The sequence below is a fragment of the Lathamus discolor genome, chromosome 3 (genome assembly GCF_037157495.1).
Source record: "Lathamus discolor isolate bLatDis1 chromosome 3, bLatDis1.hap1, whole genome shotgun sequence".
Taxonomy (NCBI): Eukaryota; Metazoa; Chordata; class Aves; order Psittaciformes; family Psittacidae; genus Lathamus; species Lathamus discolor.
The window spans coordinates 146,075,885-146,102,557 of NC_088886.1; the positions used below are offsets into that span (position 1 = coordinate 146,075,885).

At 44.1% G+C, this 26,673-nt stretch overlaps 1 protein-coding gene across 1 annotated transcript in view; it reads left to right on the top strand.

Annotated features, from left to right (window-relative positions):
- The window catches only part of GRK5 (G protein-coupled receptor kinase 5), a 167,321-nt gene that overhangs the window by 88,064 nt on the left and 52,584 nt on the right, over positions 1-26,673 (top strand). The window contains exon 3 of the mRNA XM_065672377.1: positions 20,040-20,152. Coding sequence (XP_065528449.1) covers positions 20,040-20,152 — 113 coding nt within the window. The remainder of the gene's footprint in view (positions 1-20,039; positions 20,153-26,673) is intronic.

Below are 26,673 nucleotides of genomic sequence, written 5' to 3' on the forward strand. Positions count from 1 at the left end.
CCCATTCCAGTGCCTCACCACCCTAACAGGAAAGAATTTCCTCCTTATATCCAATCTAAACTTCCCCTGTTTAAGTTTTAACCCATTACCCCTTGTCCTGTCACTAATGTTTCTAAACAGCATCACCAAAACTGAAGATGGACACTTCATGCTGTTGCCCATTGCAGCTAAATAGGCTTTTTCTGTCTCAAAGTGTACTTGCACTGTCATTTCATGGTGTTGATCTGTTTTACTTAGAGTGCTTGCAAAGTAGACCTTACTTGGACCTCCTGGTCTCTAATTTGGAGCAAGTGGAACTTATGCTCCATGTAATTTTGGAGAACGGCTAATGTAATGCTTCATTTCAGGAATTTCTTCTTATTAATGACCTACTGTAGCTCTTTAAAAATGCTGCTCTTACCCAGAATTCAGCTGCCAGCTACTCATAAACACTGACAATCAAGGGATCCGAAAATGAAGTTAATGCCTTCAGTACAGCAGGACTGATGTAGAGCTGTGCAGCTATGATGTGATACCAGACACAAGAAATAGAGTGGTCTCTCTCTTAACTGTGGCAATAAAAACTCAGAGGTTGTCAAGCAGTGATTTCTTACCTTTCCTTGATTTGGGGAACTCCAACTAAAACGTGGATACCTCCATGGGAAAGGTAAAGCTTAGTAAGCAAGGCCCTGGCCTGAGCTTTTCAAAGTCTGAGCGTGGACTGAAAGACATGGCTAATCAGGTGATTTTGGTTATTTAATCAGAGAATTATGGGAAGGCTGGAGGGAAGAACACAGGAAAACCCGATGAGAAGCTGCGAAAGTTAAAATGCCACGAGGATGCTGAATTGTGAAAAAAAGAGAAGCAAGCCAGGGTCTCATCAGGGACTGTAGTGACAGGACAAGGGGTAACGGGTTCAAACTTAAATAGGGGAAGTTTAGATTGGATATAAGGAGGAAATTCTTTCCTGTTAGGGTGGTGAGGCACTGGAATGGGTTGCTCAGGGAGGCTGTGAGTGCTCCATCCCTGGCAGTGTTCAAGGCCAGATTGGATGAAGCCTTGTGTGGGATGGTTTAGTGTGAGGTGTCCCTGCCCATGGCAGGGGGCTTGGAACTAGATGATCTTGAGGTCCTTTCCAACCCTAACTGTTCTATGATTCTATAAGCCATTTAAACTCAGCACATTGTCTGATCTGGAGAGCTCCGCGCTATCACAGTTCCCAGCGGAATCACTGGACTTTATATGAATTCTTGGAGTATCTTATAATATTTGTAAGTCTTTTCACAATGATGTATGCAGTGGGGAATTTCTTGAGTAGAGCAATGTGAGAATTACCATGAGGCTGTGCCAAGGGTAGGACCAGGCAACCGAGTGGATGAAATCAGACTGTGTCAACACAGGCACCTAAGGCAAAGTGAATGTTGTTTTGGGTCTGTTCAGTGAAAATACCATTTGTGAGAGATGCGGGCAGATTATTCCGTACTAGAGCCAGGTCTTACCACCCTTACTGATGTAATCTGTCCTGACTGGTGAGGGTAACCAAAACCAGCTTTCTTATTTGTGCTAGAAATTCTGTTTTCCTTCTGTCATATCTTTGCTGACTTGCTGCCTCTATTTGCACAAGCTGTTTTCATTGAACACTGTAGATTGATTCTGGGGAAAAGGAGGCAAGACAGCTGTGCTCACCACGTTGCCGATGTGATTCAAAAGTGGTTTGGCCACACCTAAACAAAAAGAGGGAAGAAAATTCTCTTGGTCTTTGGCAGAGGGTGAGGTGGCCACCTTCCAAACACCCTAATTTCCTCTCATTTAAAGTCTGGCATCCGAAAAATGGGGCGGCTGTCATCACGTTATGAGTGAGTTCATTTGAGAGCATGATGGTACACACGTGGGAAGTTGGCCAACAGAACAGAGAGGAAGAGAAGCCTTTTGCAGACAGGTTTTTTTTCCCCCCATGGGACATACCTGGGACCCTCCAAGGCAAACCACGCTTGCTTTTCTCCACAACAGATTTTCTCCAAGTGCTGTGCCACATGTGGCAGTTGCAGACAGCATCGATCGACTCAATACTCGATGTTGCGCAGGACTGTAAATTCTGGTCTATGTAGTTTGTTGTGTGTGGGAATATCAGATAAGACCCTTTAATTAGGCTTGCGTCTGCTCTGCTTGGACGTTGCAGCCTATATGGCATTTCTTATCAAGGCTAGGATGTTAAATGTAGTGTCCTGGCCACATTCCAGCCTGGATGTTTATATTCCGCTCACTTAAATGCCGCCATTGGATCATTATATGAAAGCCAACTGTGGTGCTTGTCCTTTGCTAGTAACAAATATGCCCCTAAGACCTGCTTTATGGGGAGGCACATCAGCTCTCCTCTGAGGACCGTGAAGCCATGATTCATGTTAATAATGATAGCATGCACCAGACCAGACCTTGTGGATTTTTTGTTGCCTTTTTTCTCTGTAACCTCAAGGTTTATTTGCTTACTTTTGCAGTACCTTTGGTTTTCTTACAGTGTTTGTGTCCCTGAATTATCACATGATGTATCTCCTGCATGCTGCTGTACCACAGGCCCATGTAATGGGTGAAGGATACGAACTAGATCTTTTAAATCAGGGTGGTTTCTCAAATGCGTATTTCTTCAAGAGGCCTGTTTAGTCTGTTTCTGTTTTGCCAGAACAATGTGTTTTTAGGGAGTCTCCTCCTTTACCTGAATAAATTGTGATTCCCTTTTCCTACATCAGTAGTAGAGGCTGAATCTGAGAGAGTTTGGAAGGTGTCTCCAAGAGGCATCCAAAACCAGTGAATATTTATTCATATTCTCTAAACCTTTCCACTCACCACAGCCGGACTGCCTTGTTTTTCTGTGTTCATTCAGTGCCTAACACCGTGCTCCTCTCCATATGATCTTCGTCCTGTGCCATGATTAGGCATTAGCACAGTAAAATAGTCTTTTTTAGCAATAATGTTACAAAATAATAACAGGAAGAGTGAATGAGGAGGCAGGCCTTCACTTTCCCTGCTTTGCTCCTCTGGGAGATGTGTCAGGCAGATCTCTATTCCAGCAAGGCAATTCCGTAAGGATGGAGCAGAGATCTACTTTAAGCCTTGTATCAGTGATGTAGCCACTGATTTCCCCTTGTAAAGAGGCTGAGTGGAGTACGCAGGGTGCTGCACCCACTGCTCACATACTTTCAATATTAAAATGCATACGTGGGAGTGTTTGAGTATTCCCAGTGGAGTTTCCCACTTAAGGCTGACAGATAACGCAGACCATAGCTTGACGAATTCTAGAGTTCTTCCACAGTCTTCTTTACTAACACTTTCCCCTTTTTGCAGGCCAAAACGAGGTATTTATTTAATTTTTATAGTTCTTATTTTCTAACTGTAAAGAATGGTAGAAATTATTGAGCTGTAGAGCAGCTTGAATCAGCCATGTCAGACATACAGACCTATTGAAAGGTAGCAAGATTCCAGGTTTCACGTAAGAGGTGGGTGCCATGGGGTGGAGAAGCAGTTACAGATCTCATTAAGGCCACGTACGTGGGCGTCCCGTTTTATATTTCACGTTTCTTTTCACCTGGAACATAATTAATTCAAGAAGCAAGTTCCATAAGTTATATTTTTAGACAGTCCTGGTCCCAGCTGAGGAAAGGAAAACTCGTCATTTCCTCATAGCTGGGTTGTGGCAAACAGAGCAAGAACAATAGTTGCTAAAGGGGCAGCTGAAGACTCGAGGTTTCTTACGTAATATTGGAGGCTGGAGTTCCCACGTGAGAACGTGTCTTTATGCGTATTCTGAAAACAACACAACAGAAGTATTGTGTTGCGACTTGCATAATGTGTAACTCTGTTCCCAACACTTCAGTGCACACTGTTGCTAAAAGAACGCAACGTCAGTGCTTTAATAGCAAATTCATTGTGTAAACTAAACACACCAGACCCACCTCGAGTTGCCTTTGGATCCCTTGACTGATGAACAGTATCATAGAATCATAGTTGGAAGGGACCTTAAAGCTCATCCAGTTCCAACCCCTGCCACGGGCAGGGACACCTTCCACTGGAGCAGCTTGCTCCAAGCCCCTGTGTCCAACCTGGCCTTGAGCACTGCCAGGGATGGGGCAGCCACAGCTTCTCTGGGCACCCTGTGCCAGCGCCTCAGCACCCTCACAGGGAAGAGCTTCTGCCTAAGAGCTCATCTCAGTCTCCCCTCTGGCAGGTTAAAGCCATTCCCCTTGGCCTGTCCCTACTTGCTCTTACAAAAAGTCCCTCTCCAGCATTCTTGTAGGCCCCTTTAGGTACTGGAAGGCTGCTGGCAAGTCCCACCATGAGCTGAACATTCGTTTTTTCGCAAGGGGGTGGCCCCATTGAGAGGGTCAAAGCTGTGTTAAGGCTGATATTGGTCATGCAAGTGGCAGTAGAATGATCTATCACTGCAAACGCTACTTCCTACATTTTCTTCTTACTTCATCTCCACAGATGAGATCAGTGGAAAGGAAGATGGGGAGGGAATAGCATGGAGATTGCAAAACATGCTGGGAGAAATGTACTTTTCCATGCATGTCTTGCTTGCTGGACTGCACATTCTTCTTTCCCTGATGACAGTATTATGTGCTGGGGTTTGCTGGTAGCTAGGCAGCTACCCAAAGCAACAAATCCAGGTGCCAATGAAACTTTCCATTGACTGAAGTGGGTTCAAGGGAGCAGTAACAACTCACAATTCAGTCTCTTCTGAGGCCACAACACAAGGTCCTATGCAATATTTTTAACTGCAAATTATTCCAAAATCTCTCTCAAAGCATAATCTGTACTTCATGCTGCTTCTCTGTACCAAGGATTTAGAAGGAAAATGGATTATTAGTACCTAATTTACATTTTATGTTTTATCCTTCCTGGCAAGTTAAAGCTGTGGTCAATGGTTCGGCCCCAAATGGCCTTTCATTACTCAGGCTGTCCAGACATTCATAACCTTATGAGTCCTTACCAAAGAGGCTCCTATTTGTGCCAGAAATATTGAGAGAATGCTCATGTGGAACATGCATAATGTAAGAACAAAATGGAATTCAAGGAAAGTAAGGTAATATTAATCCCTGATAAGCAGATAGAGATGCTTAATTATTACAGATCAAAAAATCATACAAAACACTGAATGAATCTTATGCAGTCTCTCTTCTTATTCCTCATATTCTGCTGTGTTATGTTTATATATTTAGGCTGAAAAACCCCAAAACCCTCTGGACAAGAAGCTGCTTGTGTTTTGATTCCCATATAGCCCTCAAAGATAGCATCTTCTTTGAATTTTCCGGTTAAGCCTTCTGAATTTGGTGAGACTACTCACAGGTCAAGGTCCTAAAACATCACTAGGCACAGCAGAACTGGCCCTGTAGCACATAATAAATAATAAAGAAGCTCCTCCCAAAGCCAAACCTTCTGAGTAAGGGTTGCTGTTATTAGTGGGCTGCAGAGCACCATCCATTATTAAGGTTGCCTAATATTGCACATTAGAAGATTAAGATTTTCCCACAGTTATATAGACTTAAATTTTCCATGCTGGATATTTTCTGTGTTATAACCTTCCACTCCCCAGCTCTATCTATCTATCTATCTATCTATCTATCTATCTATCTATCTATCAATCTATATCTATCTATCTATCTATCTATCTATCTATCTATCTATCTATCTATATCTATCTGTCTATCTACCTGTCTTCCTTCCTACCTACCTGTTAAAAGCAACAGGCTGAAAATGGGAGCCAGGATTGAGCAGAAAGACAGAGAAGCTGCATCAGTCCACTGTAGGAATGAGCACTGGTGAATGAACACCACTATAGTTACTATAGCTTAAATATTCAGCTAAGAGTGAGGTAGTTTATTCCACTTTCAGATGAGGTTAGTTACATTACGTGTTGCTGAGGGGGTTCATAAAGCTTAACTGTATTTTGCAGCAACTTATCTACCTGTACATAAAGGAAAGAGGCCATCAAGGATACATTTCAGGGAAGGATCCCATCTTGAGGATCTCTGAATGCTTTTTCCACCACTGAAAGAAACTAGCCACTTCAGACTGAGATGCAGAGTCTTAGCAGATGCTTTCCAAAGGATGTCCTTTTGGAGAGCTGTTGCAGAGCTGCTGGAATGCTGTAAATTTATATCCCACTTGTACTGCTGCATACTATCTTGCCAGTGTAGAACAAGTCCTGGGATCAGATGGATGGGGGATTTGGGACCCATTATCTAGAAAGATTGAGATTTAATGTAGAAGTGGAGGGAACTTGCTTGTCTTCGGGGACCTAGAATGGAGAATCAGTGCTGCTGGGAAAGATGGCAAGAAGTTAGGGATGGAATGTGAAAGAAAACAGAAATGGAAAATCACGGTCCAGCAAGCCCCTGGAACTGAGAATAATCAGCTAACAGTTTACAGTTCCCTTTCCCAGCTCCCAGCAGCACAAGTGGATACAGTGATAACCCTGTTTCAGCTCTGCTGATATGGGTGTCAGTATGGGTATCAACATGACGGAGCTCTGTTTCAAAGAAAACTTAGGAAAGAGCTCAGGCAAAGCTGTAATAAAAGGATAAAGCTGCCAAGTTGAAAGTTCCCAGGTTTTGTGTGAGCTCTTCCTAATGAGTAAGAGCTTCTCTATTGGTCCACAGCAGTTTTCTTTCTCCAGTTTTCCAGTTCCTTAAAAGCTTAGGAAATTAACCATGAAAAATATGCGTTAAAGCAATGAGCACCTAAGATGGATTTTGAATTAAGGCTGCCTATGCAGCTTCAGTCCGTATCTCTATATATATCACATGCTTAGTTCTCTTCCCCAGGAGCCCTAAAGCAGTCAGTACAAAAGACTGAGTTAGTCTGGGGGTGAAACTGGGTTGTCTAATAAAGGAGGTTAGAATGACTGACTCATTTATTGCATGAGGTAAAAAGTGTGTGATAAATTTAAATATGGATTTGCAGTATCAAAGGAAATGGTCTCATGGCCAAAGCAATTCAATAGCACACGAGGGATCTGGACAGGGATAGGTCTTACATGATGACAGGCAAGTCACTTAAAATGAGTTTTTCACAGTTGGCCTCTTATTGTTCATTTTTCATTTTCTGAGTAGCTGCCTTGAGATTTTTGGGTCTCAGAACTAACATCTGCAGCTGAAGCAGAGGGAAGATTGGCTTTGAACAGAGTGAATGGTGTACAAAGTTATATACACAGAAAATCAAGTTGCACCAATCAATGGATACTTTTTACCTTAATCTTCATATGTTTAAGTTCTCTATCTGTAAAATTGGATTCTTTGTCTCCCAGAGGTGGTGTGAAAATAGATCCATGAATACGTGTGAAGTATTCAAAAGGTACAGTGAAGAATGCCACAGAAAGGTCTATGGGGAAATGAATCATTCTGTCTTCAGAGCAGGCCTGACTGGTGTGCAGTAAAAAAAGTCCAGGGCCACACATTGAACCAGAGGAGAAAACGAAACACTGAATAGCCGCTCATTAAGTAAGCACTGTCTGTTCTGTGCATTGAATGAGGTGAAGGTCCTGTGGGAAAAGCAGTTTGCAGTGATGCAATTAAAGACTGTACCAGAATGTACACAGGGTGAGCGATGGCATTCAGGTTACACGAGCAACTTTAATTTAGGTTTTGCCCTAGGTTTTGAGGCTTAACTTTGCAACCTCAATCACGTTCCTTTAATAATTTGGGGTGTGTCAATGTAAGACTACAGCTGAATTCTTCCTTGTGGAATATTATGTCTTATAAGAAAATACTCTATAATCAAAAGCGAATGTGTTGCATTACTTCTTGTTTTCTTCACATGCTGCTACGGTTAATTGCTTCTTTCCTGCGGTTGGCATGAAGACTGTTGAAGCCCAACGGCCTCAACCATGGACTGCTTATTCAATGTGGCATGTAAGCAGCAGGGATTTCCTTGTCCCTGGCTAGAGACCTGCATACTTTACCTCTTCCATGCAAGTAGGATAAAATTAATCAGTGTTGGTTTTCTCAGCAAGCAATGAAATTTCAACCGCTGCAATGTCGGAGGAGGAAGACTCCTCAAAGGGGACCGGGAGAAAATGCATGAATGAGAAGTCTCTGCCAAGACATGAACACTACACTTGAGTGTGTCTGAAATCTTGGGCGCAGAGAGTAAATAAGCCCCATGACAGGTCTAGCCTAAATACCCAGCACTTCCATGGCAAGTAGCCCATACTTTCACCAACCTTGGCATCATGACGAGGATAATATTTTTGCAAGGATGAACTGCACTTGAACAATGCCTCTAATGTTTCAGTGTTGTTGCAAACATGCTTTCCTTTCAGATCAGCCATATGGCTCTTCTTTGCCATCCCCATTTTCCCTTTTCCTTTCATAGAAGTACATTTTATGTGTCTGCTGAAGAGGAAATCCCTGTCTTCTGTGCAGTGCCTGGGCTCACCTGAGGACTCAGAAGACAGTGCACCTCAGTCCTGGGAATGTTGGTGTTAACCCTTAGCTGATGGTTCAGTGCCAGGCTAGCTTGCTGTACTTAGTGTTCCTATATCTCAGTGTCATAGGAGAATCTGTGTATCACTAAGGGTATAATTACACATTTGAATTCCATATTTTGTAAACTCCTCCCCAAACCCATTGTACTCACTAATGAAGCAGCAGGAGCAGTCTAGCTGTGCAGATGGGCCACAGAATATTGCTGGTGAAGTGACAGCTGGCTCTAAACATCCAAGCATCAAAAAGCCATATACAGCCTCTACCCTACCCATGCTGGAGGTCGACAAGCACAAGAGGCTGCTCTCTTTGGTGGTAGAATTGAAGGGCAACCAGAATCTAAGTGGCTGCCCCATAAGTGATCCTTTTCCCCAGGAAAAGGGTCCTAAGAGCACTTTATCTCTGAGCATCACTTCACATTGATAGACGGAGAGCTGGTGCTTCACACAGAGAGAGGTAGTGCCACTCAACTGATAAAAGATGCTGTGAGCTGTTGCAGAGTTCCCACTGGTGGAAATAAGCCCATGATTATTTCTAGCCTGATCCACCCCACCTCCCTATATGTTCTTGACCAGAATAATTTCATCACAAGTTTCTCCAAAGACTAATGACAGGTAGTTGTGATGCTTCTCTTACCACACCAGTGCTATTCCTTGCCATGTGTAGGTCTGGTGTAGAAGTTTATGAGATAATCGGGTTAGATTTCAGTGAGGTTTTTTAAGTACCAAGCAGTGTGTACAGACCTCTTGTAGATACCCTTGGGTGAAGCAATGTCTGAGTGGGTCAGCACTTGGCTGGAAGGGTGCTGGAGAACACTTCAGGCGTGCATTAGGATCCCGGTTATCGATGTATTTCTTCAGATCTATCATGTAGTGCAAAGGGATGACATATCATTCTTTCAAGTGAGAAGTAAAATGTCAATATGTTTTCAGCACAGAGGTGATAGTCTGGGCCTCTTCTTTTGCAGATCTGAACGCCATTATTATGTGTTGCTGAACATTTGTGGTTGTGCGTTGAAACTTAGGAAACAAAATGTTTCAGAGAAAAAGCACTCTAAGGTTAAGACATTATTCATAATACAGTGTGAAACTAAACCAAGAAATGACAGAAGAAATTAAAAGAGAGAAACTGAAAAAATACCAATATTACAATAATCTTTAAGATTATAAAAGTTCTCACTTAGTTTCCCTATGAAAACCCAGTTTTCATAAGAACAAAGAGGAAGTTCTCTCTCAAATTGCATTCCTTTTTTGTAGACCTGAGTAAGCCTGTTCTTGTGTCTGGACACCAACTGCCACGCTGTCTACATCCATCGCAGTAATTTGGTCTGAAGAGATCCTTGGTACTGCAGACTTCTGTCGAGAAGGAGAAAAAAATACTTTCCATTGGCAATCCCCTTCTTGCGCGAGTTCCTTTAAGTGTATTTGGGGTTTCTAAATGACTTTAAAATCTGTTTTCCACTATTCATATCATCTTTACTCAGCTCCTTTGCACCCACTCAGAGGGGGCTGTCACTCAGCAGCCAGTCAAATCAACCTGTGAACATAAATCAAGTCAAAGTCGGTGTCTGTATTATTACAAGTAGACTGCTTGTACTTGGGCAAAAGATCCAGTGAAGTGGTAATTTAGAAGTGTTGTCAAAGGTCAGTGATACCCCTTAAAATTGTTGAGAATTGAGCATTTTTTCCAGTGTATTATTGTCTCTTTGATTATTAAGTTGATGGTTGAGCTTATTTTGTAACTTTCTTTAAAGGCTGTGATTGAAAAACACTTAGAATGGTAAATTACCAGTGTAAGATTGCCGAGTTTTGTTGTACTTCAAGTTTAGGGTTTCAGATCATCAAGAGAAAAGCTGAAAGGGAAAAAAGGAGTAAATTTAGCAATGAAGTAACAACTAATAGCGTCTAGTATTTGGTTATAGGAATCACCAGTAAAATAGCAGAGGTGTTTAGAAGTTGCAGTGACTACCGGATGGCATGCAGAGTTAGTGATCCCCTTGAATGGTTTTATTATGTGCCTCTAAGCAACATATGCTGCTTAAATTTGCATGTGCAGAGTGTCTGTGCCGGTGGCTGTATGTATTCTACCATTTTATTGACCTGGTAAAACTTTAGTCTCGATGGCTGCTTCGGTTTCTATCCAGGCTGGTTTAGAAGGCAAAGAGTAGTTCTGCAGAAGTCTTTTCGTCTTAAGAAAGCGATTCACAAGCTGTCTCCTTTAGTTTCCTGGAATCGAGATGTTTATTTTGTGCTATGTACAACAGCAACAGTCCTGTAGATTTCATAACCTTAAACATTCAAATTACAACTTTGACTGAAACCTTCTTTCAGCACGTATTACTCAGAACGTCAGCAGGCAGGGCTCTAAATAACAGCACGAGGCAGAAAGTAAGTTCGATATTTCAGTTTAAATCTTTAAGCCTGGACATAAAAGTCCCAAATAAAAAAGTCTCAGTTGCTACCTTCTTTGAGGGCACTTCATCCAGTTCTGTCGTCTCGATCCGAAGCAGAACAAAATGAGAACAACCAAGTGTTTGTTCCCTGAATTTCCCAGGGTGCTTCTGAGATGAGCTTTCATATCTCTTTGGGGGGTTTTTTTCCCCTTCCTCTGACCTTGCCGCAGAGACATTGGTGAAAGTCGTTTAAGAAGATAAAGATGAACTGCTTTTGTAGTCGGGGTCATGGTCATGGTCATGGTGCGCCACACTGCAGAACAAGCGCCACATTCAAGTGCTGGGAAATTTTGGTGATGGTGTGTCTTCTGTTTTCAATGTGGAGTAGTCTGGAAGTCCACCACGTCGCGACTAGCTTTGTAACCACCCAGGAGACAGCAGTTTAAACATGGTGCTGAGGAAACCTCATCAAAGGTATTGATCCAGGGACATGTGCTTTTCCAGTGGAATTTATGGGAATGGTAACCAGCTTATTGCTAGTCATTTCGCTTTTTAAACTAGAAGTGTAACATATCTGTCCATCTGCCAGTCTATCAATCAGTCTGTCTCCCTGCTCTTTTCTGGGGCTTTTTGTTCCCTTTCTGCGCACTGTTATAGTAACTGGTAGCCAAATGCAAAAGAAAGGATGTGTTAAAGAGCACGGTACCTAGTAATTTCAGTTAAAAGAAGCTAAAGACAGACTAATTTGTTCACATGAATTGTGCTTGACAGAGGTGGGAAAAATGGAGAAAATTGATCAGAGACCCACTGGAATTGATGGAAACCTTTCCATCCGTTTCAGCAGGCTTGAAAATCACCTCCGTTATTTGTAACAATTACTTGAAACCTTTCCTTGCACCACATACATCACACAACAATATATATTTTTGCTTCTGTGGTCTTAGAGACTCAAACATTAATGGCGAGCTCCATTTTCTCAAGCTAAACCTCCTCTTGACCCTGCAGTATCTGCAGTTTGCTTTTGAACTCAGGGCTTGATCACTGACCCACATGGAAAGGATGCAGTCGCCTGAAGGAGAACCTTTTAGAAGATACCAGAAGTGTTGGAGGAGGGCTGGAATAGCTCAGCAGAGTAACTCGGATTTTGTCAGGATGTGAATTTGACTTCCACTGGCGAATAGCCTGGTCTCAGGGCAGAGCATTTGCTCTTTGCCATTTGACTGTGCTCCTGGCGCAAGGCTGGGTGACCCAATGCCTCCCCTGAGAGAGCTGAGGGTCCCTCCCCAGGCTCTGGATCCCACTGATGTTTTTCTGTGTGATGACTATATTGAGCTCACAGGATCTCGTTTGATCCCTCCTGCTGCTGCTTCAAAAAGGGTGGGTGGGTTGTTATCCCTGTTGCCAGAATCTTTGTCCAAAATCAACAAAGCCACATACACTTTCTGGTTGAAGGACTTGTGCAAACATATTTATGCAACTGTTTGCGGGATTTGACTTTCAAATAAAATTCCATGAGCAAAGCTTCAATACAGCTGCTTCAAAAAACAAATGAGAAGATCCGTATATATCACCCAAGTGCATTTAACTGCAAATTTGTTACAATAGTTTCCAAACATCTTTTCAGTATTGGTCCAACTCGAAGGTTTGGACTGTTTCCATCTTTAGTATAATGCTGCTGTGATGTGTGGAGTTTATCCCTGTAGCCTAATACCATGAAAAGAGTGGAAATAAGGAAAGTTATACAAAACAAACACGGTCTCCATCTGAATAATTACATTAGAGGTTCGATTATCAGGAGATCAGGAGACAAACTGGGAAGATTGAGTTGGCAAGACTTAAAACCATTTCCATTGTCTCAAGTAAGCTTGATTGCACTTGTATTTTTGATTAATCAAACTTGGATAGCCAAAGCTCTGGCTATCCAAGCATAGATGAAGGTCTGACAGCATAGATGAAGGTCTTCAAGGTTCTTTTGTAGAAAATCCTAAATGAAAGGGCTAAAAATCAACCAAGGCCAAAACCTGTGTCCTTCCCCAGGGTTTCATATGTAAGGTCTAGACCTTTCTACAGTGATGAAGTGCTGGTTTTAACTGCAGACCAGGACAAGCTGCTGTTCAAAATACAGAATCTAGCAAGCCATAAGTGGTAACAATTTCTGTATTTCATTAAAAATAAAGAAAACAGATGAAATATTTATTGTTAGAGGGAGTGTGCTTTTGCCACCAGCAAGAGAACTTCATCATGGCCCTTGGCTTCAGGGTTTCTGTCCTGCACCTGCACAGCTTTGGCCCTGCCAAGATAAACACCCTCCAAGACAGGGGCTACGTCGTCATTTCTCATGTGGGTGAAGTGCCAGCTGAAGTTATGGAGCAGTATATAGCGGTTAATGTATAAAAAGACTCTGCTGTGCTCTCTTGGACTAAATTTCCGCTCTGGGAGTTTGCATTGCAAGTAAATAGCAAGGAGCCACAGGGCTATCCAGTAGCACTCTGGGCTCCCACACTTTAATATACTTACTCTGGCCACGCTGCTTTGAGGTAGGGCAGTGCTATCAGCCCCATTTTGTATATACAGCACGGCGCTGAGGTCTGCAGGACGCAGGATATTAGTTGTACTGGTAACTGAATTCCCGCGGGAGCCTCGCTGCTTGTATTAGGCTTTTATAGCGTGACTTACTGCCACAGTTCCTGGGAATTTTTGACTGAACTGAAATGAGGCATTTTTATTCCTGTCTTGTGTCCTCTGGCCATCTGGCTTGCCTTGCTTTTTAAATGCATTGCTGAGGATGGGGCAAGTGGAGGGTCCTCAGCATCTCAACAACAGGTTTCCGTACTAATACAGTCCCCCAAAACCACCAGAAAACCACACCAAACAAACCCAAAACCGCAGGGAAAAGGTATGATTAAAAGGACAAGAAATTTCCCTTCTGTTACTTCCTCCCATTTCTGTGACATTCCCAAAGAGTCATCATGAAAAGGAGATCCCTCGCTGCCTTATCAAGTACAGGTACTTGGCCAGGTTCTACAGTTAAACAGCAATATCCATGTTTCTTCATCAGAAATGGGCCCATATTTTCAATGTCTCAAAGAAAGAAACCTGTTTTTCACTGCAAGTACATGGGTTCCCAGCAAAGTTTATGACTTCATTATAACATCTACATTCATTATAACATCTCCAGGCCATTGAAAAATCAGAAAGTAATGAGTGGGTCTGCAGAAGTGTTAACGTAGCCAATCTCCGGCCCTTGCTTTTGATCACAAGGATTATCTTTTGTATTGAAGCATATTAGAGATGGAAAAGCATCTTTTTTGTAGAATGCAAGAGCTAATGTTCCAGCTTTCCAGATGAATCCGAAATACAAGAGCAACACAGACACTGTTAATAATGCAATCTAAGCAATTTAAATCCTTTTAAAGCATCCACAAAGGATCCTTTGATAAGAAGGAACTTTCATCAGCCTCAAAGACCAGGCAGTTTAGTGTGTACTGTTTATTAAGTTTATGCATAGACAGTGGTAATTCCACTTTTGGCTGGAGAAGAGCAGCAGCAAATTATAAGACATATTTATAAGCACTATAGTGTTACACTTGCTGGCTTTAAATGAAGAAATGTATTTATATTAATATAGCTCTAAATGGGGTTATTCAGTGTTTAAAGAAGCAGTTTGTTTTCCATTAGTACCCTGCCTGGACACAGAACAATTCTGTAAACTTTAAAAGCTTTGGTCTTCTTTTTTGACAAAAAGAAGGAAATTGCTACAAGTGCACACTGGGAGATGGGCTGTGAGAGTCTGTTTAGCTCAGTCATGCTGCATACTTTTTAATCTTGCTTTTAGTTCCTGCTTTTGTCCTCCTTTTCTTTGTGTGCCCCTCTAGGAGAGCTCACATGTAGAAAGCAAAGATGGACAAAAAACAGAAGTGGCTTTAGATTGGGGCCTGGAATCTCCTTTAGCAGCATCTCTCCCCCTCCAAGTTTGAATGAGGAGGGAGGTGTGTGGTTTTTGGGACACCTCTAGATGAAGTTTTCATCCGTCCCAGGGCTGGTGGGAACCGCTTTGAGAAGCCTTAGCCCCTTGGAAAGAAGAAAGATTTGCTTTTGGTGTGCCAACAGTCTTATGAACAGACTGCTAGTTTCTTCTGGCTCTGCTGCTGCTCCCTATTGTCCAGCTTGAGAGTAGGGACTGAGAGTTCCCTCATATTCAAATGCTTTCTTCCATGAGTTTAGTGTGCTTTTTATTGCTCTGGACTAAATCAGGATAAAGGAAGACAAATAATAGACTTGGAACAATGTCTGTTTGAAGGATTTTGATTCACCTTAAAGAAAAAAAAGGGGGAAGATGAGTTCTCATTATGGGTCATTGAGCACAAGCAGGAAAAGAACAATTAAATCTTCTTACATCCACTTTGGGGTTTCCAGGTGTTAAGGAAGGGGTTTTTTTTGGTTGTTGTTGTTGTTTTGGTTGGGTTTTTGTTTTTAGGCAGCAGAATTACATTGCATTTGGATCTTACTCAGTTTTAATCCAGGCTGATTTAATGCCAAGGAGAGCAGAGAGCCAGAGGCCAAGTCCAAATTTTCCTGTGCAGCAGCATGGTGCATGTCTTCTTGGCGGCTCTCCATGCATTTCTATGAAATATCTTATCTTGGGATTCCAGTATGTTGGAAAGTAAAATGCTGTTTAATAGTCAGTACCTAAGTGCAGTCATTGGCCACACCAGTAGTGACCAAAAAGGCGAAAAGATGTTCCTGGCTCTTGTAGACTTGAAAAGTGAGATTTAAATTGAGCTCGTCCCTCCCCATAGACAGCTACAGGAAGAAGCCTCACCAGCTGTGTGCAGGTGTTGGATTAGCGGCCCTTCAGAACGAGGGCTTCTACCCAGAAACAGAAGTACAGCTTTCCATAGCAGTCTCACTCATACACCTGCAGTTTACACTGAATGAAACACATCAGAAAAGACTGGGTTTCAGCCAAGAGTCATCACCCTGTTGTGTAGCTCACCACTAACCCACCAGAACCCATAGGGATATTTTTAATGTGAAAGAGGAGGAGGGACCTGGTCTCTCTGCAGACCACTGTTTCTCTCCAAAAACTTATAAGGTGACATTTTGAGCCAGACAAAAAACCTTCTATGTCTTTAAATGGGAAATGAAGACAAAAAGATCTTTATAAGGCACAAGGAGATCTTTAGATAATTAAAATATTCAGTTTTTTCCCTTTCGCACGAAAGTCAGGGGTTTTATTGTCAGCAGCTTTGTTACCCTGTTTAGTGTTTTTCACTTCATCAGTGACATGTTTTGGTCACTATGAAATGTTATTAATAGGACTGTTTTTCCTGGGTGTCTGCTTAGATCTTTTTCAGAACCTTACCAGAGTATCTGCCAGGGAGCAAATTTGGCCGTAGACTTTGACTGGTGATGGCATTGTCTGTATGCAGGTATAACTGTTTCGGTATGTTCTGCGTGCTGGGTGCTCTATAAGGTAGTCTTCAATACATGAGCTATGAAGTAAAGGGAGAAATGAGTCAGTAGAATTTAGAATGAACATGGTTTATCTTACGAGTACATTATCCCTGGGGACATTCAAGGCCAGGCTGGATGTGGTTCTGAGCAACCTGATCTAGGTGAACATGTCCCTGCTCGTTGCAGGGGGGTGGGCTAGGTGAGCTTTGAAGGTCCTTTCCAACCCAAACCATTCTATGGTTCTATGTTTGTGATGACATTTTATATAGTATCTTTTCTATAATGATCTGTGTCTATACTCTGTTAGGAAGATGAAGAACTCACATGTGCACATTATTTGCCAGTGGTATTTTTTAAATGGTGAGTTTGGCAGCAGTGAGAAGTGACTGCTTTCCTAGGGCTTTGACCCACGCAGCTTTTCACCCCTGGTTTGGGTGACTTTGCAGGTGTTAAACAGGATCACGCTGCAGCAGGAGGGTCCGACGACCAAAGATACGGCTCTCAGAGCTGTTTTAGTTACACTTCATCATCACGAGCATATGGTTTCACTTCCAAGTGTTTAACATTTCCATTTCCTCAGGAAATCTTTCTTTCTATTTTTCAAGCTCTCGAAACTGGATGGATATATTTGTACTGGCAGGCGGGCCGAGAGCAACACGACCATCATCCCCAGCCCTAGGGAGCCCCTGGCTGTGGTACCCTCTTGAATCTCCATCCCCTCCCCTCATGCAGCACCTCGTGAGCATAGCTTGGGGTGCTTTATCCAGGTCTCCGGGGTGCGGCACACTGTTAAAACACTTCTTCTTTTCCTTTACTGTAACAAACTATGGCTCCTTTTCTGTTCTTTAGCTGGAAGAGGTGTTTTTCTTTCTTAGTCACCTCCAGGGCCCATGCATCCCAAGAATGAATTGGGAGCAGACTCCTTTAGCTGACTTAGTGAGGCCAACAGCAAGATCAGAGCCTAAGAAAATACTCTGTGTCACCTAGAAGGAATGAAAGCAGTTGCATCATGTATTTATTGTCTGTATTGGTAGATCCAGCACTTAAATGAGCACGACTGAGGAGTGGATGGCTCCAGGGAACTGCTCTGGCTCTTGTGTTTCCAGAGATTATTTCTGGCATTTCCTTTTTCCTCATTACAAACAGGTCACCCTTCTCATATGCTGGCCAAGTTATGCACCATAGGAGGAAGTCTGTGCTCGTGTCCTCTTTATGTTTCATTTAGCCACATATGTAATAGTGTTTAGCTGCTTGTTTTCTTTTCCTGCTACGCTATGAACTGCAGTGATTGTGTGTGCAATTTGCATGCCTATTTAGCTGATATCACTAGCCCTCTAGCATCCTCTACTACAGTGAGTGTCACCATATCATAGCAACTTTGATAAGCTAACTGCATTTTGAGCAGCAAGCCTTGCTACTGTGCATCAAATAGCACTGTGATAGAGAAAATGTAGGGCAAACTAGCTGATTAATGTATTTGTTCCTTTGTGGTTTATCCTGTTACAAATTCAGCCTATTGCATACGTTGCACTGCTTGTTTAACATGAAGAAGCTCACTGTGGCTTTGGGCTTCTGGAAGGATTGAGTCTTGCCATCGAGCAGGCTGTGTGCTGCTGATATTCAGTGTATATATTTTATTCATAGCCTCAGAAGAGTGAGTTAGTCAAGGTAGCAGGAAACAGCATCAGACAGATGTAGTTCAACCTCCAGACCTCCCAGGAGAGCTCACCTGAGCTGCTCAGCCTCTGGCCTTGTGCTGGCCTGGGGGACATTGTGAGCTGCTGCTTTGATTCAGTCAGGCTCTTTCCTCCATTGCTTACCTTAGCGTTATGTGTGTCTGCACATCCCTGCAGCAATTACCTCCTCACTCTAAAAGCTACTTGGTCAAGCTGCACAAGCTTGTACCATCCACAAGGACACCTCCAAGGCTGCTCAGCATCCAGACGAGCCCGCTGCCTTTCTCCTGTACATGTCTGTGTCATGGTGTTCCACACTGGAGGCTCCAGCTCAGACAAACAAACCAGTGCCATGGGCTTACTGCTGATAGATAGATAGACTGGAGGTCAAGTTAGGATTTACACAGTGATTTAGATCCAGTTTTATTTGCTGGAGGGTACCAAAGCACTGCAATCCTCTGGATAGAATGAGTGATATCCTGATCCAAAATGAACTGGCGATGCCAGCCACAAAGTGGTGTTGGTACATTGTTCCAGACTGCTTCAGAAGAACGGAGCAGAGTAGGACCCTACTGAACTAAAAGCACAGCCCAGCTAGTCCCAGCCCATGTCTTGAGTGGCCACCCTGTAGGTGCTTCAAGGGGCAGGTTCCTGAAGTACAGCCATACTGCACACAGCACAGCATCGGGCAAGCACCCTCTTTCCTCTTGGAAGAGGCAGCCTTGGGTGCTCTTGGCATCTGCCACCCAGCTACAGGTCAGCAAGTCCAACATGCCATGCAGCATTTTCCATTCAGGATTGACTTCCTGGTTTCGCAGAACGTGGTCCCCAGGATCTGACCTGTGATGAGCGAGCCCTTTGTCCGGGTGCCTCCATGGCAAAGGTGGGCTCCATCACAGCACAGTTATCCTTGGTGCAGATGGAGCTGAACGGTGCAGGAGGACAAAGCAAAGGGGGAATAAAAGACATTGCAGGAGCCACTGTAGGCCTGAGAGAGAAGTAGCCAAGGCACTGACAACTTGTGTGGGTTTTGCATGTCTGTTTGCAGTGCTATGTTATGTGTTTAGGAGCTGGTTGTTTCCATAATAACAGCAAGCGCCATATGGCAGCGAGGAGGGTGGTGAGAGGAACGCTCAAGGAAACACAGTATGTTGTTTGACATGTGTGTGCTTCTAGAGGAATAACGTGTCTCAAGCAAGTACTGCTGCTCCAAACAGGCTGGGGATTTGCTGCTCTCACCAGAAAAGTATTATAGCATCATAGAATGGTTAGGGTTGGAAAGGACCTTGGCTTTTGTACTGGTGCGATGCCAGTTAATGGTGCCTGCCCTTCCCTCAAGTTTTCCTGCAGATAGTCCCTGTGATGGGTAAAGGACCTTTTGCTTTACTGGGAGTGATGTTTCTGGATGGCATTTAAATACAGGGTTTAAGGGGAAGTACAGTTCTGTAGAGGAGTGCTGTGTGAACTGGAACCAGCGAGATGCCATATGCTCCATCCATTTGTTAATGCTCAGCGAGTAAATAGCACAGATTTTGAAACCTTTGGAAACATGTCGTTTGCAGTAATAGTTTAGTAGAGAGTGGGTTGAGCATTTCCAGAGATTAGGGGTGCTTTAGTGCGTATCTAGGAGGCATCCAGGAAGGTCTCCACAAATTCCAGCTTTCCCTGCCCTTTAATGTATGACTCACATTTCAGGGACTTGTAATTTGCTTCCCACATTCCCACAATCACCACCAGGCCAAGCGGTACCTTTGCAGAGTGCATGTATTTCCACCACAGAAAAATGTGGGATTATTCTTCCATAATAGCTGAATGGCTTTTTGCGGGACTTGTACCAACATCAGCTCTACAAAATTGAGCCTCTCTTGTCTGAGTCTTCAAGCTGTTAATCGTGTTTGTATTTGGATACCTGAAACGTGGTGTAGTGGGGAGAAGGCAGCGGTTTTGATTTGGGGACATAGTTTCGCACTCGCTTGCAATGCTTTAAACTGCTAACCAAGCCAAAAGGCAAAGCTCCTCTCATTTTCATGCTTCTCTTCTTCTCTTCATTGCCTCTAGAGAGAGATTACTGCAGCATATGTGAAAAGCAGCCGATCGGAAGGCTTCTCTTCAGGCAGTTCTGTGAAACTCGACCCGAGCTCGAGTGCTGCATTAGGTTCCTTGACTCAGTGGTAAGTCAATTCCTGTGATATTTCGGGGTTCTTCTCAATGCTCTCCAACAGAGGAGACTCCCCTGACCCCAAGAAATGGCTGTTTCGTGGGACTTTGTGTCTAACACCTTAGTAAGCAGTGGACCATGGCAGCATCCCAGCATCACTGGTGGTAGAGGGGCAGTGCTGCTTGAGAGGTTGGTACCAGCACTCATGAAGCATCTCACTGGTACCAGCCTTGTGGCTCATGGGAAGCATAAGCCACGAGCAGAGGAAGGATGTCCCAGCATGGCCTTCCTTCATGTCAACACCCAAGCAGCTGAGATGCTCTGAGTAATGTCTTTTGATGTGGGTGAAGCCTGCAGTGCTGGGAGGCACTGGGAAGAAAGGGCAGATTATGAATGAACTGACAAGAGAGGATGACGAGTATATATATATATATATAATATCCATCTCTGACCAAGCCTTTTCATCAGCAGGCTGCAGGGTGATTTAGAGAGGACATCTTTACTGTTACCCTGCTTTTTCAAATAGGAAAACAGAGGCACAAGGTGTAGAAGTGACTTGGTTGAGTGAAGTCGCCAAGAAACCATTTTCCACCCCAGAGAGCTATCAGTTAACCGGGCCACTGAACAACACCCCCAGCCCCAGGGGTATCTGATGTTCTTTCCCAGTCTGGCAGCACTTGGCCATGTGTTATGCCAGCAGGAGAAGCTGTTCACAGTGAAGAAGTCTCTCAGTGGCTTTCTTGCTGGGAACCTGCAGAAAGGGAGGGTGCTGATGAGCCAGAAGGGTAAATTGTACCAGGAAGATGAACTTGTCAGTGCTGAGCATGAGTGCCCGAATGGGGCTTTGCTCTCTGGCTGACACTGACAGTCAAAAGCAAAACAATGCATACCAACAGGAATAAAATCATGGAATAGTATAATCACAGAGTGGTTTAGAAGGGACCTTAAAGCTCATCCAGTTTCAACCCCTACCACGGACAGGGACACCTTCCACTAGAGCAGCTTGCTCCAAGCCCCTGTGTCCAACCTGGCCTTGAACACTGCCAGGGATGGGGCAGCCACAGCTTCTCTGGGCACCCTGTGCCAGGGCCTCAGCACCCTCACAGGGAAGAGCTTCTGCCTAAGAGCTCATCTCAGTCTCCCCTCGGGCAGGTTAAAGCCATTCCCCTTGGCCTGTCTCTACAGCCCCTTGTTAAAGCCCCTCTCCATGGTGAAGCTATTCTGAAGTACATGGGATGTGAAGATTGCACTGAAATTGTAGGTCTGGGAGAGGACACGTGGTCACTTAAAGCTTTAAAGTTTGTTAGTGCTGCAGTACCTGCAGCAAATCTATAGCATCACAGAAAGTTTTAGATAAAGCCCTGTTCAAATCAGGTTTAGCTGGTCACAGTTTCTACCTGATATTCCTAGCACTGGTTGTGATTTTCCTTAATGGAAGTTTTAGCCATCGAGATGCATGGAACTACTGCATCTGACAAATACTCTGCGCAGATGTGCTTAAGGCTAGCAGGCAGGAGGACGTTTCAGGTACCCTGGATGTGTTGGTGCTGTACTGACCCAGCATCCTCTCATGAGTTATCTGCCACTGATGGAACACAGCACACCCATCTGAGGGGAGGCACCTCCACAGAAATGCCACATAGGGTGTGATGCCTACAGCCCTGAGGAGCTGGGTGCTGGTTCTCTCTCCAGGAAGCCACAGAAACCCAGCCGCAAAAGACTGCTTCCAAGTGGTTTTAATTTCAGACAGAAGAGACAGAGCTGTCCTTGGTTTGGAGAGGATCAGCGAGGCTCTGCTCTTCTCTCATGCCTCCTTGCACCAGCAGCAGGCATCATATTTTGGTTCCAGCAGCGCCCAGAGGCTGCAGAGAACAAGCCCACATTGTGTGAGCCTTGCGCACACCTGGCAGTGGTAATAACATCTGGGCTAAGGGAAGCATTATTGCCCCCCCATATCCCTCCTGTGTCTCTCCACCAGTACCACCCCATGATAACCTTTGCCTCGAGCCTTTCCCAGCAGTGCCGGCTGCAGGAACTGAGGGCACTGTGTCATTTCATTCTCCTAAAGCTCCATGGAGCAGTGCCAAGCAACTCCAGGTCCTCTTCCCAGCATCCATGCAGCACAGGCAGCACCGGGGCTGCTAAAGCTGGTGGTGGGACTGGATTTGTGTTAAAGCTCCTTCTACAAGCAATCCTAGACTCATATCCCTAAATCTTTCTGTGAGGGTGTGTTTTGCATCCGTTCCAGCACTGCTTTTGCAGGCTGGAGCTGTCCTGCAGACCTTTACCAGGCCAGTGATCACTCCCAGTTAGGCTCAGAATGGCACTACAAGGGTTTCATTAACAAAATGCCTGGCTCTGTGGAGGTCTGAATATTTATGCTTTCTCTCTTCTTTTTAACACTAATTAACAGCAGCCTCCTTTGTTTATTGATTTCAAATTCTATACAAGCTTGCCCCAAGCCCATGAAAATGCCTGTATTAAGCAATATTAAGGTCAAGCAGCACAGCCCATAGCCATTAAATTGGACGATTGCTACTGAAACTTGCCCAGCAGGGTCACACTGCGTTGAGTGAGTGGTGGAATTCAAGCCAAGCCCTACATTAGGCAAAAAATTAGGCAAAAACATCCTATAATGAGACCAGAAGTTTGACTTTACAGCCCTATTCTGGGACCACCAGGAATGTGAAACCTTTTAGAGACCACCTGCTGTAACAAGCCCGAAGCAGAAGAAGCCAAGAGCCTCCATTTACTTTTGACTTAGTTATGTTTCTCATGTGAGATGCAAAACTTCAGCTTTTGTGTAATAACTGATCAAAAGAAAAAAGAATAGAGGAAAATATTCAGCTGTTCATGGGAGGCTCATGGAGCTTTTTGCGCGTTCAGAAGTAGGACCACGTCTCTTTCACAGAGCACAGCTAAGTGACTTCACCAGGTCACGCATGGCAGAAGCCATGCCTCCCAGTTTTTAATACAGTTTTTAAGCAGTGCGGGGCTGCTTTCTGAAGAAAAAGGATTTGTATCATTAAATTCTACATGCATGTAGGTGGGTTTCTGTCAGTTCCCTCTGAAACCTGTGAATACCTTGGCCAGCTTCAACCCATAACTGAGATTAAAGTGCTCGGAGGCATGAAGTTTCTACATGTTTTCTGAGAGCACTGGTTGGGTAATGAGCCACAATCTATCAACCATAAAACAGACTATAAAGGTACGTGGTTTGTGGCCCCAACTTCAAATGATTGAAGTGGTAGGAACAAAGAGATGCAGAGCTTTGCAGTTCAGCACTGGTGGAGCTATGAATGTTTGGTTCCCACCACTGCTATGGGACTAGTAAGTGGCCATCAGTTTGGCTGATTGGCCAGGAAACGGGGCAACAGCAACCTTTTCTCCTAGCTGATATGGCTATCTCCTATTATGGATATTGTGCAAACAACTTCATGACAGAGGTCCTGACTTGACTGGATAAAATATCTAGTAGGAAGTATCAATGGCTGCAACTTGTGCCTCTGAATGCATTGTGTGCTTACCTGTGTACATGCAAACATAAAGATCTCCCATGAATAATTCACCAAACCCTTAAGTAGCCTTTCAGATGAAGAAACTACATGAACATAAGCTATTAGCATTAAATGGGGATGGTTTATGATTAAAGCAGCTCCCCTACAGCTGTTAACAAAGAATCCCCATCCCTGGTAGCGTTTAAGGCCAGGTTGGATGGGGCTTGGAGCAACCTGATCTAGTGAAAGGTGTCCCTTTCCTAGTTGGAGCTGGATGATCTTTAAGGTCCCTTCCAACCCAAACCATTCTGTGATTCTATGAGTCCATGCACAGCCCTAAAGCATGCTCTGCTGTACTTACAAATATTTTGGCGACATCACGCAGCTTTGGAGCTATTGAAAGACAGCCCTTAAAATAAAGTGTTAGGGGATATGTTTCCTGTGCTGAAAGGCAGATCAGTGAGCAGGGAATCTGCTAGCGAGACGCATTTCCTTCCCCGCAGCCCACGCCTCCAGCACAAGAAGGCGGCAATTCAGCACCTTCTCGCCCCTGTCCCCTTCTCAACGGCACATTCCTGGGGTGCCAGCTCCTGACGTTTGCACCTTCTCTCCTGTGATTCTTGTGTGCGTTATAATGAAGACTTTAGCTTCTGGATTCCCTTTCCTGCTTCGTCTACTCACGCTCATAATTTCGTATTATTATTTTTTTCCAGTCAAGGGCTTTTAAGATTTTAATGTGGACCAGATTTAGAGGGACTGAAGGAGAATGTGGCTATTTCTCAGCAAGGTTTTCTCTCTAACCTGGATGATATTATTTCTTTGCACTAAAGTCACACAGAAATACACCCTCTGGGGGAAATTAGCCCCTCTCCAGGTTGTTTCTGCTTGTGCTATCCAGGCATAGGGCTGGGGGGTGAGAGGCACAATCTCCTCGGGTGGACTTTTCAGCTGAATGCATCACTAGACATTGCACTTATCCGGGGTAGAAGGATGAACAAGCATCCATTTAATGCCATTTGTAAAAACCCTGTCTTGCTGTTAGGGAGATTTCGTTTGGTTAAGTCCTTTACATGGTACATAAACCATCTGTGTATGTGTGTCTTAAAGCTGTTCAAGGCTTTTTCCATCAGAAATGCCAGTTTGTTGATATCAACAAACTCATTAACTCAAAACATGTTTTTAAACAGTCAAAAGGGCTCTTTCTGCCCTGCGTTTAAATATGAAAAATGTGGTTTCAAGTTCACTTTTCGTTTAGAAATGTGAGTTATTATGAATTCCAGCTGTTTGCATTTTGCTTTCCAATCTTCAGTCACAGATTTTAAGTCTCCAGCGGAGGCAAGTGCAAGGGCAGTGGCTGGAGCACAGAGCAGCAGGAGGGCAGAGCCTGGAGTCCAGGGAAGGAGTAGGCAGGAGCTGGAGCAGAGAGAGATGCTGGGAATAACAGAGCTGAGAAAGTGGAGGTGTAAAACTGGGGACAAAACGCTAGAAGCCTTCTGGAGATGCTCAGAACCTGACTCCACTGCACTAGTTTATACCAAGAAGCCCAAAATGCATTGGCGGGAGTGTCTGTTCCCATCTCCACCTCCAGGTAGGTAGAAGGGACTGACTCCTCTTGGCATGCCATGCTCCCACAGGCAAGCAGCACCTGCCTGCTGTGCGAAAGAGTCCTCCCGGATCTGCAGAGAGATCCCTCTGGCTCCATTTTTCAGTTTTCACATGTTTTTAGGCCACAGTTTCAGGAGCTCAAAGAGTATTAAGAGGAAAATCAAGCACTGGATAAAACGATGTGTCAGAATTAAGGTTGCTGGTACAAGCCCCCCCTGTGTCCCAGTGCCATCTCCCTAGTGATGCTCTCTGTTGGTCACAGGCAACCTCCAACGTCCAAACCTCTTCCTGAGCCACCCCTGAGCCTGCAACCAACCACAGACTAGATCTTGCTCCTTTTCCCAGTGGAAGTGTGTTTTCCATTCAATCTCACTCAGCCCATCCCAAGGGTGGCTACTCCAAAACAAAGGATGCTTCGCACCCCTGTGCCCCCATTCAGCCAGGGTTGCTTCTAGGGAAGCAGGAGCCACTGAAGTAACTACTACCTCTGAAACAGCAGCCAAAAGGAAAGTTAGCAACAAACGGCAGCCAGCCCACATCCTCTTGCCGTTTGGGCTGAAGGATCCATGCCTGCCCACAGAAGGAGCCTTCCCTGCAACTTGTCCCATGCAGTCAGGGTGATCGTAAATCCTCCCCTCATTTATGAGCTATGAATAGGGCCCTGTCTGACCTAACTAGGGCATGGAGAAGCTATTAGACTTCAGAGCAGGAGCCTTGAAACACATGCCTGGATTCATCAAAGGAATAATGGAAAATATTTTGTTCCACATGGATTTTAAGTAATGATGTTATTTCTAGCAATTAGGGATTTGCAAACTGTAGCCATGCTTTTGGGTATTGTGGAAGAAGGGGATGTATCTTGTGATTTAAGCACAAGACTGAGATTTGAGGACCTTGGTACGCTTCCCAGGCATGTGGGAGAGTGAGCATGGGGAAGTCACTCTGCCTGTCTACATGGGCAATTCTTCCTGTAATAACAGCCCATGGCTGAAAAAGTACCAGAATCTGTTGCTGAATAGCTCGAAAGTGGCACTGAAGGGAGAAATAATAATGAACTCAGAAACAAAGCGAAATTGGCTCCTAGGACTTGAGCTACAGTGAAATCAGCACTGTTCACAGTTGGAGCTTATGGTTCTTTCTCACATCCCCGCTTGTCTGTCACTTCCTACCTTCACCACCACAGTGTTGCATTTTCTGTGAATGTCAGATGCGAGTATAATTCAACTTTCCTTTTCTTCTTTCCCAACTGTCTTGAGACTGTTAGGTACTCTGTATATGTGTGTGTGTGTGCATTTAGGTCTGCATATGTTTGGATCCCATCAGGAACTGCATTTCAAAACACTGATCCAATTCCTGCTAAACTTCTCTTTTGCGGTCCATCCTGATTTGCTTCCTGTTGTATGATTGGGATGGGATGTAAATATAATAGGGT